This window comes from Thamnophis sirtalis, unplaced genomic scaffold, assembly GCF_051295495.1.
Source record: "Thamnophis sirtalis isolate CommonGarterSnake01/CBP01778 unplaced genomic scaffold, rThaSir2_p1.2 scaffold_5, whole genome shotgun sequence".
In the NCBI taxonomy this organism is placed as follows: Eukaryota; Metazoa; Chordata; class Lepidosauria; order Squamata; family Natricidae; genus Thamnophis; species Thamnophis sirtalis.
Window position 1 is genome coordinate 127,687,092 of NW_028261385.1, and position 18,272 is coordinate 127,705,363.

Here is an 18,272-nt window from a genome sequence, read left to right on the forward strand (position 1 = left end):
GTGGGATCACATAATCCTCCCTGAAGCTCTTATATGATAAAATAAATACATAAATAAAACCAAACGAGGAGGCTGTTTTAGTAACATAGCTATCAACCTGAAATACCTGAATTGACTTTTGTCCTTTCTTATAACTTCATGGATTACATTTAGCCATGGCTGTTCTGCAAACAAGACTAACTTCAGAAATGATTTGTATGCAGAAGTCCATGTTCTGAAATATTCTCAGCTGAGCTAGAAGAAATATTATGACCTGCCCTGGACAGCCATGAAAAGTTGTAATTCACAAAACTAGGCTAAATAGGACTATGCTCATCTAACTTAGTTTAAGGCTAGAATATATTTATGTTTCCTGATGTTTTTAGCCTGTGATCTGGTCATCAATATAGCTGAAGGGAGCCTTCAAAAGTGGCTTATGTTTCAATATGCAGTTAGAATATTCATCTCTTCAAATTAATCTGTTGTGTATATATTAAAAAACCTGGGAGATTTGGAAATTATCTTTACCAAGTGAGCAAACCAGGAGTTCATAACTGTCTTTTTCACTGTTGTTCCAAAATTCATCAAAACAAATTATATATATATTTTTTAAAAAATAACTTTTAAAAATTGCTAAAGCAGATTTGTTCTTTAAACCTGTCTTGCTTTCTTGTCCTTAGCCCTGCTGACACCTTATTTATATCTTGGCATCATTACCATCTTTTTCCCTTTTATTTTTTCTTCCCTCCCCCCTTTTTTTTCTGAATGTATTAGGCACCTTTCTGTGTCCAGAAAAAAAATCATGTTATAGCCCAGACCTGCTAGCAAGCAAGTCTTATGGCAGTGTCAGATAACTGAAGTCACAAGGCTAGACTACAAAGTGAAATACCACAGATCTATAAACAATGTTCCACACTAATGTGAAATTTTCAGGTTTGTGGGTATACCCCACAGCAGTTGAGGGCTTTCTTTCAGAACTAAAATGAGTTTCCTTCAAAGAGATCGTGGAGAAATCTTGTCAGATTATCTCTACTTTCATTTTTCCAATTTAGCCCTTTACATGTCCACGCAGACACTATGAATTCATTAGGCTTACTCACAGTTAAGTGTGCATGTAATGACAGCTTAAAGTAGCTTGGAAACTGGCATCTAAAAAGATGGATAAATATCATAACTGGCTTTAAAAAGTTAACTTGGGAAGGTGAGCAACCATTGCTTTAAAGTTGCTTAGACCTGTTTGTCTGGAAATTTTTGGCACAGATTTTCCAAGTCCAAATGGGTTTTGTTGCAACACTTCTACTGTATATGGCCCGAAGGCTTTATAAATGCTATGCAAAGGCTATCGGGTTGTTGGATGAATGATCAGAATAAAGCACAAGACATTGTAAGTGGGAGCTGTGCTCTTCTTGTTTGGAAAAGCTGTTCCAGCCTCGTGCTGCTGTCCTAATTGTTGATCATCAGTTGGTGTTGGATTTTATATTCCGCTCTAGATTTAGAGTTGTTTTTTTCATAAAGCATGTGTTTTCTAGCAGCACTTTCCTGTTTCATAAAGTTCACTTTATAATTGTTTGATTTAATGGATAGAATGTTGTCAGCAAAGCTGGTACAACTGGGCAATGAGGCACTCTGTGTTAGGAATAAGGAGTTTATCGGAGTGTATGTGTATAGTATATTTAGAAATGCCAACCAGGAGAGCAACAGCAAAGGATGAAATATCTCCAAATTTCTATGAAAATGTATGTTTCCTCGTAGGTGACACTTCAACGCAGGCTGGTGCTTCAAGCCTTGACAATATTGTTACCTTAACTTCCACATCTTTCACTTTTGGGGGCTTCTTGGGTGAATTAACACTATCATTGAAGTCCTCCCAAGTGGCTGCTTCATTCTTACTGATTTTTCCTCTTTCAGGTGCAGATAGCATTATTGAAAAGGCATCACATTCTGGGATGATCAATCCAAGCCGTCAGTGGCAGGTCTTGAAACAAAATTCTGGCGTAGCTCATTTTGAATACCAGATCCGGGTCACCTGTGATGAACACTACTATGGTTTTGGATGCAACAAACTTTGTCGACCAAGAGATGACTTCTTTGGACACTATACTTGTGATCAGAATGGCAATAAAACCTGCTTGGAAGGCTGGATGGGACCAGACTGCAACAAAGGTTTGTAATACCCGTGTTCTGTTTTTTTTTTTTGTATATCCTCCACTCCCAAATTCTAGAGGCCAAAAAATGGGGCTATCTTTTTAGGCCAACTAAACATCTGCTCAAAAAAATTGGTTTTGCCATAACTCGGGGCAAAATTAGAATAGTTTTAATTTAAAATATTTTAGGCTGACCTTTTTGAATCCAAAACTTAGATGGCTTACATGATTAGAACAAATTAACAGTCAGCAAAGTCATGAAATAATATTATAATATTATAATAAAAGGGACATTAGACCCATTAATGTAAAGGGCAGCTACATCAAATCATCTACAGGAGTGGCTATGTTTTGGTTGATACCAAATTATCTAAGGCGATTAAAATACAAGGACAACAAAAGGTCTCTAAAATAGAAGAATATCTCTAAAATAGAATATCTCTAAAATAGAGGAATAGGCAATTAAATGACCAATGTAGTGTACGCTAACAAAAAAAAAAGTTCTAACTTCATATGTGTGCTAATGGAGTCAGATTCAGTAATGACTGAATAGGCAGAACTATACAGATGTGGTCAAGAGGTTTCTAGGAAACATCCAGGGTTTATTTTTTATTTTTTTAGTTGCTTTGAATAAAGGCAAATCCCATGCTGGGAAACATGGAGGAATAAACAGATGCTGTAATTAAGTTAGCAGAACTGTAATGACTTTAGGGGGAGGTTACCTTTGAATGTTGTATGCAGTTTAGTTTAACTCGGGATATTTACAGCTGGAAAAGAGTAACCATAATGAATAAAGGAAACTGGTCTAGTAGGAAAGGTAAAATATTTGGGGGATCTTTTGCTCAGAAAAAGGCAAGCAAAAGAGGCACAAGTATATAAAATTATGTAGGATGTAGAGAAAATAAATGGAGAAATTGTCTTCCTCTGTTATAATCCGAGAAATTAAGGTTAGCTGACAAAATTGAATGTTGAACAAATCAAAACAGATAAAATAATGTACTACAGGATCCAATCTGGGTCGGAGGAGGGCTCCAGCACAAGTCCGAAAGCCCAGAAGACAAAACCACAGGTTTCAGTGACCGACCCAGATGGGGTCCTACAACATTATCCTCGGACATGTATATTCTGCCTTCATTGTAAAAAAGAAGCCCTGCTTCATACGAGATGCAGATAAGCAGAACAAGTTGCTTCTGCAAGCTGTAATGATGATACCAGTCTAACTTGTTTGAAAAGCGGATTAGATCAGTGAATGAAATGTACTTGCCCACAATGCAGTTGGCAAAATGCAGATATCACATGAATCAAACTCTTTCCCCTACTGATACATCCAACCTTGAACAGTTACATTCCCTACCAATGAAGGTTCTAAAAGGATTTAAACAGCGTAAAGACTATATTACAGCAATCCAACTTGGACACCACTAGCGCATGAATAGCTGACTTTCTCCAGGGAGAGCTGCAGCTGGCAAAACAAAACAAAACTCCTCAACGTTGCTGCTTAAGCTTTCTCAGCTAGTGATACATCCAGGAGACCTCCCAAGCTGTGTTTGTATTTAGTTTAATAATGCATGATTATTTTGCGAGTTGTGACTTCCATCCAGTACCTTGTATGACTTGGTCTAATGTGGCCTCTTGGAGGTAGTATTATGCGTGCAGATCTTCACTTAATATAGGCCAGTAGGCCACCTGAGCTGTATGCGTGAGTGTGTGAATGAGAAAGAGTGACTGTGATTTCTTGGAATACATTTTTAAAAATTATATTAAGCTGCAAAACAAAACTTATGCTTCTTTATAGCCAAGAATGCATGAGGCCTAATAGGCCTCATTTTTTAAAAAAAGAAATTAAAAATGGCAGTTTTCCTCCCTTCCTGGAAGAAGGATAGTAGTAAATGAGGGGGGGGGGGGTTGTTTCTGTTAAAGAGAGGCTTCAATAGGTATCAAGTAGGATAATAATTAGGTGTTATTTTGTGAATGGATGAGCCCCCTCCCAGTAGCTATCTTCTAGCAAGCACCCACTGGATGTCCTCAACATTCTAGGCAGAGGTGACCACCAGTCCCTAAAGCAGGGGTAGTCAACCTTTTTATACCTACTGCCCACTTTTGTATCTCTGTTAGTAGTAAAATTTTCTGACCACCCACAATAATGGTGATTTATAAAGTAGGGAAGTAACTTTACTTTATAAAATTAACAAAGCAGAGTTACAGCAAACCCCTACTGCCCGCCATGAAAGCTGGAACGCCCACTAGTGGGCGGTAGGGACCAGGTTGGCTACCTCTGCCCTAAAGCCTGGGGACGCTTAAACAATACTGTTCAGCATGAAGGTATCATGAATTTTAGCCAAATGTGTCCTCTGTTTAAAAAGCATCCATAAGGATCATATTTCAATTGTGGAGTGTTTAATTTTGTACAGCACAGTCCCAGCTATAAGCCGTCACATTTCCAAAACAGAGGAGCAGGTAGCAGAGCGATAGGGAAAGATTGCCACCTGAGCTCCTGATATATGTACCAGAACGGGAGTTAATTTTGGGGTGTCCATTTAAGAATGTTTTGCCCTTTAAGACTTCCATCAGTTTGTCTCCTCCAGTGTTACTTTTTAAGACATCTTTGTGAGGAGTTTTTTGAGGTCTACACTTGTTGCAAATCGGGTAGAGTGAATTTGCAATTGGACAGGGACTCCTTTTGCGCTGAGACCTCTGATAAAAATGGCCTGCACTCCGATACCTGCAGCTGACATTTAGGCTTGGCAAATGCCTCCAGTGGCTCCTGCTAGAAGGCCTTTGGAGACCACTATTGTTGCACACATCCAAGAAGAGTGTGGGTTGTCTGTGAATGTCTAAGATGGTGACATGACCGTGTCTGCTTGCCTTTTTGGCCATACCCACCTCTGGCATGTACTCCCTTTTCTGAAAGTGAGATACAATTCTGCTTCATTTGAAAACGATCCCATTCTGAGTCTGGTACATCTCCCATTCCTACCCACAAACAAGCATTTAAAAAAAAAAACCAGATTCCTTTGTTTAATGCCAATAAAGCAAGTTGAAAGATCCCTGGTTGCTTTTCCGTTCTGTGTTGGCTGTGGTGCTATCAGTGCACTGCCAATCACCAAACATTTCCCTGTCGGAGTGGGTGAAAGGTGCTTTTATGCAAATGATTTGCAGCTATAATATGTGGGTGCCTAAATGTATAGACTTAAGTTGAGAGACAGAAAATGCTGCAGGCCAGTAAAGTCTTTAGAACGCTCAACATTGGGCCTCGTGTAATTTTGTTAATGAAGCTTCCACCAAGCAGTTGGGACCCCTTCTTTGTAGGTTGCTAGCACGGAGCAATTCAGTTTCTTTTCTAAAAGGCTTCATTCAAGGGACCCGCTGCAGTGCTGACTGGGCTATTAAAAACTTTCCAGGGGATTCAAAGTGCAAGAAATGTTACATTGTCCCTTTATTTCTCCCAAATTTCCTTTCTTTTTAATTTTCTCCCATTTTTCTCTTTTCAGCAATCTGTCGCCAGGGTTGCAACCCCAGACATGGTTCTTGTAAAATACCCGGCGAATGCAGGTAAAAGCAAAATAATTTCTTGGCTTAAATGATTCCGAATTGTTGTAAAAGTTAAAAAAACAAAAAGCAGGAGTTATCATTAGGACAGTCTTGATGTTTAATTTTGAAGCAAATATTCTCGACCCCAGGGCTCTGGCAAAGAAAACAATGTTTTGGGGAGATGCCTTAGAAAAGCCTGTTACATGTAAACATATTTCTTTTGGGTCTGGAGCCAGGAAGTCAAATAGATTGTGAATCTCCTATACTGCACGGCAGCTAAACTCTTGACCCAACGTTAGTGCGTAATCCGTTTACTTACTTCTAGTAAGTATAATTACATGACTGGTTTTAGCTTTCGCCATCTCCTACCCTCTCCCCTCCTCCTTCCCCTCAACTTTTCCCACCAGTAGGCACAAGTTGAGCATTCTTGAGATGGGATTAATGCCTCCTCCTTAGGTCCTCTGCTCTTGGGAGCCAGACTTCAGAGTGATGAGAGGTTAATAGCTTGGATGGAATCTTGTCCGTCCGTAGATCTTCTTGATGAGGCAGAGGGCTGCTGTGGTTCTTTGATGTCTCCTTTATTTTTCTGGCAAGCAGACAAGGTTGGGGTGAGTGGTGGGTAAGAAGGACAGCTTGCATCTAGCCAGGCTCGGAAAGCCAAGAATCGTGATTACGATGCATCCTTGAATTGGGTTTGCATTCAGGTAAGGCTGGCAAGCATGATTGGAATAGGGACCTTTGCTTTTCAACGCTTCCTTTTCTCTCTGGAGTAATTGCTGCCTGGGTTTCAGGCACAGGAAAGGAGGGAGCTCCTGAGACTGGCTGGCAGAGGGGGCCCTCCAGAAGCTGGCTGTGTAATCAGACATATTGTGGGGTTTTTGGTTTCTTCCCTAGTCTGACTTCGAGACTCGGTCACCAGAAGCCAGAAGCATTTGGGGAGGTCAGGAAAATCTCTGGCCTCAGGGAACCGCTTGAGGTTTGGAGGTTTGCAAGTCTGAATCCAAAGGATAGATTTATATTCCAAAAAGTGGTGGCAAGCACAGTGAAAAAGGGTTCAACCAGACCTCGTCCTTCCCCTTCCACTGGCAAGCATTGTGACCAATCATCCCCAGGCCTGCCCAATCACATCACACCAAGCCAACACACTCCTTCCTCTTTCTTAATCTCAAAGCCAATCAACTCCCTGCATTTCTCTCCCTGGTAACAGCACCCACCCCATTTGTGTTCTCGAGTTTTTCAAAAGAGGAGTGGGCCACTGCCAATAACCCCACAAGCACCCCTCTCGCCTCTCTGTAGAAAGCAGGACTATTACTTGTAGCAGTGGGGGGGGGCACATTGTCTGGCAGCTTTCAAGCCTTTATTGATCTGGGTTTGCCTTGAGAAGATCCTGAAAAGGAAAGGAATGTACAGGTGGTTCTCAACTTACAACAGTTCATTTATTGAACTGTTCATTCAAAGTTTCAACATTACTGAAAAAAGTGGCTTACAACTATTTTTCACACTTACAACCATTTCAGGATCTCCTTGGTTACATGATCAAAATTTGGATGCTTGGCAACTGACTTATATTTATGATGGTTCCAGTGTCCTGAAGTCATGTGATCAACTTTTGTGACCTCCTGACGAGCAAAATCAATGGGGAAGTCAGATTCACGTAACAACCACGTTACTAAATTAACAGCTGCAGTGATTCACTTCACAACTGCGGCAAGAAGTTGTAAAATAGGACAAAATTCACTTAGCAAATGTTTTGCTTGGCAACAGAAATTTTGGGCTCTGTTGTGCTCGTAAGTTGAGGACTACCTATCAAATGAGGCTGCCAATGGGTCACCCCGGGAGGGCTCTTGTGCAGTACACAACATTCATTCAGCAGCAGTAGGGAGACTCTGCATGCTCTCAAGGCCCTTATTAGAAATGGCTTCCACCTTGTAGCTGCCACAGTATTTGCAAAAGAGAGGAATCTGTCTGGAACAAGATGCAGCGTGGCTGCTCCCCTAAGGGCTTTCTCAGTTGCAGAAATGGAATATGATTATATTGGGAAGAGAAATGTTAACTATGAATCAGAATAAGAGCTGGAAGGGACCTTGGTGGTCTTCTAGTCCAGCCCCCTGCTCAAGTAGCAAAGGCCTTATACCAGGGGTCAACAGCCGGCGGCTCTGGAGCCGCATGTGGCTCTTTCATCCCTCTGCTGCGACTCCCCCGTCACTCAAAATATGCATCACAACCACCAATGTACGATATCCACTGGCATGTGATTTATTGAGGTTTTCAATCTCCAGTAGGCCAACCATGGATAAATCCAAGAAAAGTTTTTTTAAAAACCCAGAATGTTTAATTCAACTACATATACTAGTTTTGTGGTTGCTCAGGAAATAGACAGGCACTGGAAGAGTTTTGTGGCTCCTGGTGTTTTTTGTGGGAAACGGGTCGAAATGGCTCTTTGAGTGTTTAAGGTTGCCGACTCCTGCCATTTCAGACAAGTGATTGTCCAGTCTCTTCTTAAAAACCTCCAGTGATGGAGCAGCCACAACGACTGAAGGCAGTGAGCTTGAGTGCCCTTCCCCTTTCAGCTATCAGTGCTTTCATCTGAGACGCCTTCCACGAAAGGTGGTCCCTATCCCAGGGCTGCTTGGAATGGAGGGAGATGTGAGGAAGGCAGATAGGCCCTATCCCGTGCCTTTGTTGTGGCGACATTGCTGAAAAGCAGGTGTGCCTGCTTTGAAAAAGGCAAGGAGTGAATGGAGCCTTTTACACAAAAATAGGATCAAAATCAATCCAAAGGGGCCCAAGCAGAATTATCCTGAAGGGAAAAGTGGTGAAATTCTTGCGCTCTGACTGTCTCTCCGTGCAGACTCACCCTCAGTCAGCCTGCCGTATTTCTTTGCCCTATTTTGGTTGGGCTGGATCCCAAGAGATGCACAAGCCAAAGCAGCAAAAGATTTGTGCTTCTGTCATTCAGCTGAATGTGCCTTAGAGGGTTTGCCTGCATTCCTTGCTAGCCAGAACAACAGGCTTTGTTTCCAGAGTTCAAGCCTTCCTGTGTCTCTTTGCCTCCCACTTGCTGCCCAGACATGCATTATTGCCCTTATTTACTTAAGGTGCAACTTTCCCACACTTCTTTTTTTTAATATATATATATATAGTACTTCCAGCAGCAGAGCTGCCCTTCCTGATACCCCAGACTCAAATTATCTTCTTGGACTCAGGGAAACCAAACTATATGGTGTGTTTTTTTCCCCACTGAGTTGAGATGAGTCATAGTCTGCTATGTTACAGATGCAGCCCGTTTAAAAATAAAACCCCAGCCAAAGCTGCTTTCAAGACCTAAAAACAAAAATGTATAGAAGTTTCTCTCATTCTCATTAGATGTGGAGCCGGAAAAAAAAGAAAAAGAAAAGGCCCGATCAAGATGAAATGGGCCCATTTTATAAGCCAGACTCTTATTTTTGAAGCATGCAATGGCTGGATGTACGTTAATGTGGAAAGGCCTAATAAATTCCTTTGCTAAAATTAGCCCGGCTTCAGTTTGGCTTGTCTTTTTGGAACTGAACTATCTAGATGGGCCTTGCCTAGCATTAAAAATAAAGTTAGACTATTGGAGGCTGTTTGTTTTTTTAAAAAAATGCTGCTTTGTGTGGAAGCAGTGTGTGTGCTGCAAGAGGCTTTTGGCACCTAACTACGGCGCTCTGTTCTGGAAGTCCCTCTTCCCCAATATCACGTTCTGCTTTCCAGCACTGGCTGCCAGTGATGGGGCCTGTAGTCCAGGATTTCAGGCAGCTTTTTGTGAGGGGCAGGAGAGAAGCTGCTATAAAGCTTTTGTTCCATACAAGGATTGAAATCTGTCTTTTGTCCTTCTGGGCCTTCTTTATTCAGAGGGGAACTTCCATTTCCTCTGCTCTGCTGCTCCCAGAAAAGATCCCACAGTAAGGACTTGAAATACCTGTTGTTTTCAATCTTTCAATGGCATCAAGGCATCTCTCTTTCTCAAAGCTGCTGCTGCTGCTGTCAAAAAAAGAGATAATAATTAGGGGGGGAGTGGCTTTCCATTTGAGAGGTGTTTTTTTTTTCCAAGGAGAATTGAAGCATGATATTAGCATTAAGTGATTAGCTCCCCAGTCATATCCCTGTCATTTTTCTTCCTCTCATCACAAGGCTTGTATGGCAGGGTATTGCTTTGAAGATCAAATGAAAACACTTGTTTTGGAAAGTTAGGTCCAATGAAGTGGAGTTGATTGCTTCTCCCCATATGTTGGGTGTAATGAAATGCCTTTTTTGTTCACTTACAATTTCACACTTGCAAATTTTTCATTCTTCACCTAAGATAGTACATTTTATTATTTTTTAAAATAATAAAATAAAAATTGGCAGTGCACAAGGGCGGAAACGCGGAGAAGGCTGGATATTTGGATAATAAACCATTTTCCCCAGATTTTGTTGTTACATCAACTTGCGTTCTAGTACGTGTTCGTTTGCTTGAAGTCCCTTTGAGCCAAAGTTTAAATAAAATCATCATAGAACTGGGGTCCCTTTACTGAGCTATGTCTGGGACAGCTGTATCAAACACCTACACACACACCCCACACACACACCATCCCTTTCCTTTCATGTTCTGTATGGAAGTATCAATTACCGAATGGAAATATTGCTTTAGGACTTCTGTTGTTATCTGTCTTAAAGTGGCTTCCTTCTCCTCATGTCAGCCTGTGACTCCTAGTAACTGCATAGTGCATACCCTCAAACAGCGGTACATCCATGAGGCCAAGTTGTGAGCAGAGGGAAACCTAGTTAGCTAGCTGCTTCATCCTGCTGGGCTGTTTGCCTTTCTGCTGAAATGTCCCTAACCCCTTGTATTCATGAGGGTCTTTGGATAATTGTTGCTCCTCCTGACTCATTCTTTTCCCTTTTCACCCTGATCCCTTTCTCTAATCCATTTGTCAAGGCCCAGAGATTGATCTCTTGTGTCCACCCACCCACTCTCCCTCCTGCATTTGTGTGAGCTTCAGAATAGCATAGAGTCTTGTCTTCAATGGCTCCACACTGAGCCTCCCAGAACAGTTATTCTTTTGTACAAAGGCTGCCTTTAGAGACCTTGGTTAAAACTGTTTGTTTACAAGAAGCCACCAAATAAGTCTCAGAAAGAATGCAGCCTTTAAAAAAAAAAAAAAACAGGAAAAGCGAAACTTGGACTTTCCAGCCGCTGGTCCTTTTATTTCCTTTCAGGATATAATTCCAAGCTCTCTTTCTTTGAAGGTGTCAGTATGGATGGCAAGGCCAGTACTGCGATAAGTGCATTCCACACCCGGGCTGTGTCCATGGCACTTGCAACGAACCGTGGCAATGTCTCTGTGAAACCAACTGGGGTGGCCAATTCTGCAATAAAGGTAGGCTGAATTTAGGAAGAGCTGTTTTGGGGGGAAGGGGTGTTGAAATGCAGATCAATATCATGGAGGTTGGGATGGTAGGTAGAAAGTGCACTTTGGTGCACTGCTGTCTTTGCTTCCCTGTTCTGCTTACGAGCTGGCTGCCATCTGGTTGCTTTGTCTTGGAGGATAGCATGGCAGAGGACATAGAGCATCTGTTTTGAAACCTCTTATTCATTCTTTGGCTCCTCTTTATCCCTTGCAGATCTCAACTACTGTGGGACTCACCCGCCTTGTTTGAACGGAGGGACCTGTAGCAACACAGGCCCTGACAAATACCAGTGTTCCTGCCCTGAAGGCTATTCGGGACAAAACTGTGAAATTGGTAAGAAATTCTCCAGGGGGCTACTTTGTTGTATTTAAGCACAATGGCTGCATCCCTAGGGATGTCCTGGACAAAACGTGAGATGTGGGAAAAATGTAAAATTACATTTCAGTAGGGAAACAGTGGTTCTCCAGAACTTTGGACTGAAGCTTTCATCTGGCTTACCCAGCATGGCTAATGGCAAGGACAATGGGATCTGAAGTCCAAAAGAGCTGGAGAAATACCATACGGCTTCCAGTCTTGAGGAAGTCAGCCGCAACCATAGTTTTCATGCATTTATTAAAGGTTAACTCCCATTAACAAAAATGTTCTTGTTATAGACACATGCATGCACCAATTAATGTACAAATAAAACACTAAAGTACTAATGTAGTACTAGTATAGTAGTAAAATGCTAGCATAATACTGACACTGAAAATGTTACTTAGTTGGGTAATGAAATATCGGCAACAGGATTACTTGACATTTCTGGAGAAGGCCGTTGCCTCGAGTGGATCATTTGGAAATGCTCACCAGTCACCATGCAGTTAAAATCAACTTAGTTCAGAAATGTGTGGTGTAATGAGACAACTGGTAGGTGTGTTTCCAAACCATCTAATCCAGATAACATCCTAGACCAGATTTTGCCAACCTTTCCAGCTTTACAGACAAGTAAGAGGGTGGGGGTGGGGGTGGTAGAGGATGGTTCCATCCGTTCCGCCCATGCACAGCTCCATTTGTGTGAACGCTGAGCACATGTACCCGCCATTCACACAAATGAAGTGCATGTGCACTCGCTGCTCGTGCCGTGACCCGTCAAAAGCGCGGACGGCAAAAGCGCGATCGACAAAATCGTGCCTTTGACGTCATCACAGCGCGACGAAAAAGATCGAAAAATTCAAATAAAAATTAATAAAAATTAAATTAAAGCAAGCCGATTCACATAAAGGTAAGGGTTAGGGTTAGGGTTAGGGTTAGGGTTAGGTTAAGGGTTAGGGTTAGCTTTAGAGCGTTAGCGTTAGCGTTAGGATAAGGGTTAGCGTTACGTTTTTCGTTACTTTAACGGTTAGGTTTAGGGTTAGGTTTAGGGTTAGGTTAAGAGTTAGGGTTAGGGTTAGGGTTAGGTTTGGGGGGGTTAGGGGAAGGTTTTAGCTTTATTTTTACATTTTTTCGATCTTTTTCGTCACGCTGTGATGACGTCACAGCGCGCTTTTGTCGAGCGCGATTTTGTCCTACGCGCTTTTGTGGTGGAACCGCTCGTGCAAGTGTGGATGTGCGTACGTGCTCGCCCACCACTTCCGCACCCCAGTTCCAAATGGCTCAAGGCCCACTAGTGGGCTGTGGCCTAGGGACCCCTGTCCTAGTCCTTGAATATGGCACTGGGAGGAATGTGTGATCAGAAAGTGTGAAGTAGTTGTTGAGAAGTGAACTGGTCTTTAGCTTAGCACCTTGCCATTGGTTTCACCAGGGGTGAAATCCAGCAGGTTCTGACAGGTTCTGGAGAACCTGTAGCAGAAATTTTGAGTAGTTCGGAGAACCAGCAAATACCACCTCTCGTTGGCCCCAGAGTGGGGTGGGAATGGAGATTTTGCAGTATCCTTCCCCCGGAGTGGGGTGAGAATGGAGATTTTGCAGTATCCTTTCCCTAGAGTGGAGTGGGAATGGAGATTTTGCAGTATCCTTCCCCTGCCATGCCCGCCAAGCCACACCCACCAAGTCACAACACGCCCACCAAGCCACGCCCATAGAACCAATAATAAAAAAACAGAAAATTTCACCACAGGGGTAAACCTGGAAGCATTCAAAGATGGGGAGAGTATAAGGTCTACTGCGAGATGGAAAGTTGGAGGAGCCAAAGGAAGCAAGGAATGACTTTGAGGGTAAGGGGTGGTTTACCTTGCCAGCTTTGGCTAAACTGAAGGGGATTCTCTTCTTGCTGCAGCGGAACACGCCTGTCTTTCGGATCCTTGCCACAACGGAGGAAGCTGCCTTGAGACCCCTACTGGATTTGAATGTGTCTGTGCTCTAGGCTGGGCAGCACCAACCTGCATGCTTAGTAAGTGAATTGGAATGCTAAAGCTTTAACCTCCCTTGCCTCCTTAAGTGTCACAGAAATTTCCAAGTGGTTCTTAGTGGTTACTAGTGTCAGAAATCATGCCAATTACCAAAAACATAGTACCGGTTTCTACCTTTTAAAGATTCTCCGTTAAGAAATTCCTAAATCCTTAAACTGTTTATTTGTTGCTCCTGCATCTTGCCAGTATTATTTGTGAGTCTGGAAGAAGAAAACCAGAGCATGTTCTTCTGCCTCATATGTGTTATCCTTTCAGTGTCCAGTGGACAAGTAAAAATTGTACATCAGGAGAGATTAGAACTGCAGTTAAGGACAGATTAGAACTGAAAAGCAGAGCTTGGCAGTACTTTGGGATAGAATCCCAGAAAAAGATGTTTTGGGATATGCAGGAATGCGAAGGAAAATAGAATGGCGCTGTTTCTTGTTTATTAAAATTATTATAAGGAAAATTATTGTAATAATGTGTGCAGAACCTCCCAGGTTGGTTGGGGAGATACTAGTGTGTGAAACCCTGGGGAGTCCTACTTAGGGCTGAGAGTACAAGGCTGGAAGGATTGAACTGATAATAAGACAGCTCTCTGTGTTTTCCTGGGCCTCACTTGAACTTCTCCCAAGTATAAATTGAATTCATTGGAATCCCTTTCAGACTTGAGTTTCTAATCCTGGCACTTAAAAAGCAGGACAGGAATGGTTGTTGGGGTTTGTGTGTGTGTGTGTGTGTGTGTGTGACTATCCATGAATGAATATTTTCACTGGCATATTCTGGCTGGAGTAGTTGCCTCCTGTTTGAAGACAATGTGAAATTGACTAGCGCTTTTTCTGAAGGCTATTAACACCAGAAAACCTGACCAACGTGAATATTCCTGGTGCTGAAAGTTTCTTCTTATCAAAGTCCATAACTAATGTTTCAGGATGTCCGAGGCACAAAAGAAAGCTGGGGGGGGGGGGCAGGGAGGAATGAAAAGTGAAGGGCACAATATAAAAGTTGGATATTTCCTTTGGTATACTATACAGCAAAAAGATGCACCATTGCTAATATTAGGTTGATCGGATGATAATTACTCTAACCTAAGGCTAAATAAATCTTTCCTTGGCAGATATTGATGACTGTTCTCCAAACCCCTGTGGGCATGGAGGGACTTGCCAGGATCTAGTTGATGGATTTAAATGTGTTTGCCCACCTCAGTGGACTGGGAAAACATGTCAAATAGGTACGTATAATCGCGAGGGACGCTATCCCTTGAGCTTATCAGGGAAACCACAAGTTCTTCTCTTCCGTGGGCCAAACTGATGAAAACAGCTTCCCAGATAAGATGTTCAGTCTGTGGAGATTGTTAAATTGCATAATATAACAGATTTTCCATGAGTCCCCGTGAATTGCAGAAGAAAATATCAAGAGTATCTGAGCCTGTTGTATTATATGAGAAATTCAAATATGGCTAATCTGGGAATCTCTGGAGTTGCTTGAATTCAGAGGAGGAGAATGTCCTTACCATTTGCCCAAGGACACACAAGACTAACCTGTGCAGTTATCTTAGCCCTTCCCATCTACCTGCACCGTGATTGGGGGGGGGGGAGGAGTAGCCCCCTTTATGCAACTCTTGAGACTGCTTGCTTATCTTGGGGATCGGCTGCGATGCATAATTGGTTGCTGTGAAGGGCAAATATTCCTTCTCAAGGCAATGCCCTCTCCTGTTTTTCCTTCCCTTTTGGCCTCGTGGGAAAGTCGGGGCATCCCACCAGCCTCATTAACTCATTCTACCAGGAGAATTTGCAGCTGCATTCCAACCTCTGTCTTGATCCTCTGAAGAATGAGTTCCCTGCATTCCGAGGGCCATGTTTTAATCCCAAGGACTGGGGATGCTCTATTCCTTGGCTAATCTCCACTTCACTCAACTCTTCCTGCCTCCCGCTTCCCTTTTAAAAGTAATTGCTCTTAATCGCGGGGGCTCAATGCTATTGATGCCATTATGAGAAATCAGAACATGGTTTAGTGATTTAAGCGCAGGACTAGGCAGCCTAGTGCCGTTCCTGAATTTTTTGGACTGTACTTCCTCTAGTTTGTGATGACAGGCTGCGGCTGCTGGGAGTTGTATTCCCCGATGTTTGGAGGGCATCAAGTTGCCAAGTCCTGAAGTTGTTCTCCTCTTACTTGTGCAATCGTGTAATCTTTCAGAGTTCCCTAGCTTTTGATAAAACGTGGAGTGCCTGCTGTGAAAACAAGAGAGGGGTGTGTGCTTTCCTCTTTCACTCTACCCACAGCTGAGCATTGAGCAATTCGTTTTCTCTTTTCAGATGCCAATGAATGCGAGGGCAAACCTTGTATCAATGCCAATTCCTGCAGGAACCTGATTGGTAGCTATTACTGCAATTGCATTGCTGGCTGGACTGGCCAGAATTGTGAGACAAGTAAGTTTGAGTGTGTGGGGCTGGTGGGCGGAGGGGGGGGGGAGTCGAAAGGCAAAAGGTTCCAATCGGCACCAAGCTTGGAGTTTAAATTTTGTCATAATTCAGCCAGGAGGAAGGTTGGGGGGGCGGCAAGAGTCACTGATGTTTTTAGAAAGGGAGTATTCAATCTGGCATGAATAAGAAGCAATTTTATCAGACCCATTAGTCCACAATATGGCTAGGTTCTGATAAGGTGCCTTGAAACAATGATGTGAAGTTTCAGTTTAACTCTACTGGAAGAATTGCTGAAGGTTCCCACCCATTTACAATAACGTTATCTCAAGGAAAGCAAGCAGGAAACTTCACAGAGTTTATCTAGCTAGAGCTACAGAGCCCCCTGATTTTTTTTTTCCTTTTCTTTTCAATCTTGGATTTCAGTTGCCGTGTTGCCTTCCCACTCAGCTTGTGTTTTTCCTTTTTTCTTCTTTTAATTACAGATATTGACGACTGTGTGGGACAGTGTCAGAATGGAGGAACTTGTAAGGTAAAGTAATGGTTGATTCCCTTCTGATGGGTCTTAGTGCCAATTTTCAGCAGAGAATAGTGATGAAGAGTGAATAGGCAGCACAGTCTCTTTAGAACTTGTGTCATTTTTTTGGCTAGATTTCTGCTAATCTGAGAATGGGATTTGGGGGAAAAGTGAAATTCTCATTATTCTCACTGAAAGAGTCTTTTCTCTCAAAATACGCCTCTGAGGTTCCATCTTTCTCCTTCTTTTTTTTAAATTAAGCTCCACAGTGGACAGTTGGAGAAAGATCACATATAATTTTAAGTCCTAGTCTACAAGCAAATCCAGGGAACAGATTGGGAGATTGGTGTTCCCGCTGTGAAACAAAATCTCCCCTTTGGAAGGTCAAATCTTAAATTCACCATTTTATTCTTTAAATCCCAAGGAATCCAATTTCATACATTTGCCTCTCTCACTGGTCCCATCTGCGGAAGCTTATTTTATTACCACATTGTTTCTGTAGAAAACACCTTTTTGATCATTCTAGAACAGTGTTTCTCAACCTTGGCCACTTGAAGATGTCTGGACTTCAACTCCCAGAATTCCCCAGCCAGCGAATGCTGGCTGGGGAATTCTGGGAGTTGAAGTCCAGACATCTTCAAGTGGCCAAGGTTGAGAAACACTGTTCTAGAAATGAACGTCAATACTTAATGCTTGTCTACCTTAGTATCATTACTGCTAGTGTCAACACGCTAACCTGCCCACAAAGCACATGGTTTGGTTATAATCATGGATAGTTTGCACACACCATGAGCATAATGGGTGGATTTTCCATCAGATTAATCGACTCTGAAATGATCACGTTAAGACTTCGCATGGTGCATGAACTAGGCCCTTGCATACAAAGAGAAAATCATTTTACACTAAGCCACAAAATGAGGTTAATGGTAGGCTCCCTTGCAGGGACATTCAACTTCATAACACCCTTCCTATGTCATTTTTCACATTTTAAAAAACTACGCTATCTTCATTCTGTTAAAGCATGTTCAGCAATCTCAGTGTGTGAATGCATAATTTGTTGCTCCCAGGAGTTGTTGTCTATGTTTTAATGTATTCCGTCTTTAGCCTATCCTTCATTCAAACGGGCACACTTCTTCTTCTGCTCTGCTCCCACTGGCTTCTCATTTTAATTCTCTCACCAGTTAGAAAGAGGAGGGCTTGCACAGATGAAATGGGAGTTCAGCCTGACAGATTGTTGCTCACCCACAAATTAGGTGGTGAGCACAAAATGTATGAGTTTTTCTTTTCTTTTCTTTTTTTCAGGAAAAGAGGTTGGGAGAGAAACCTGAATTTCCTCTCACTTCTATTCCAACCCTTTTTTTTTCAGCTTAGCTTAGTAAGGAGGATCAGGCTGTTATTAAAGTGGTAAACATTGTAGAACCAAAACAGGGTTTTATAGTGCCAGGAGTCCATCCTTAGCGGTGTCCTCCTGTAAGTATCTCTCTCCCTTTAGGCCAGGAGTGTCAAAGTCGAGTTCATTTGAGGGCCACGTCAGGGTTCTGTTTGACTTTAGGGGGGCCGGGGTGAGTATGGCTAGGGTGGGCATGGCCAGCTCGATGTCACTAGCGCTGGGGGTGCCTGAAAGGCCCGAGCTCTGTTTTCAGCTGTAACGACCTCCTTGCAACCCTGTGCCAGCAAAAATGAGCTCCCGAGCTCTGTTTTTGGCTGCGATGGCCTCCTGCAACCCTCTGCCAGTGAAAACAGAGCTCAGGAGGGCCACCTGCGGCCTAGAGCTGAGGTGGCACAGTGGATAGGGTGCAGTACTGCTGGCCACTTCAGCTGACTGTTATCTGCAGTTCAGCGGTTCAAATCTCACCGGCTCAAGGTTGACTCAGCCTTCCATCCTTCTGAGGTGGGTGAAATG

The 18,272-nt window shown here is 42.7% G+C and overlaps 1 protein-coding gene across 1 annotated transcript in view; it reads left to right on the forward strand.

Moving 5' to 3' along the window:
* The window catches only part of JAG1 (jagged canonical Notch ligand 1), a 63,969-nt gene that overhangs the window by 23,762 nt on the left and 21,935 nt on the right, over positions 1 to 18,272 (forward strand). The window contains exons 4-11 of the mRNA XM_087716854.1: positions 1,888 to 2,142; positions 5,615 to 5,675; positions 10,905 to 11,035; positions 11,280 to 11,399; positions 13,321 to 13,434; positions 14,550 to 14,663; positions 15,748 to 15,861; positions 16,338 to 16,384. Coding sequence (XP_087572980.1) covers positions 1,888 to 2,142; positions 5,615 to 5,675; positions 10,905 to 11,035; positions 11,280 to 11,399; positions 13,321 to 13,434; positions 14,550 to 14,663; positions 15,748 to 15,861; positions 16,338 to 16,384 — 956 coding nt within the window. The remainder of the gene's footprint in view (positions 1 to 1,887; positions 2,143 to 5,614; positions 5,676 to 10,904; positions 11,036 to 11,279; positions 11,400 to 13,320; positions 13,435 to 14,549; positions 14,664 to 15,747; positions 15,862 to 16,337; positions 16,385 to 18,272) is intronic.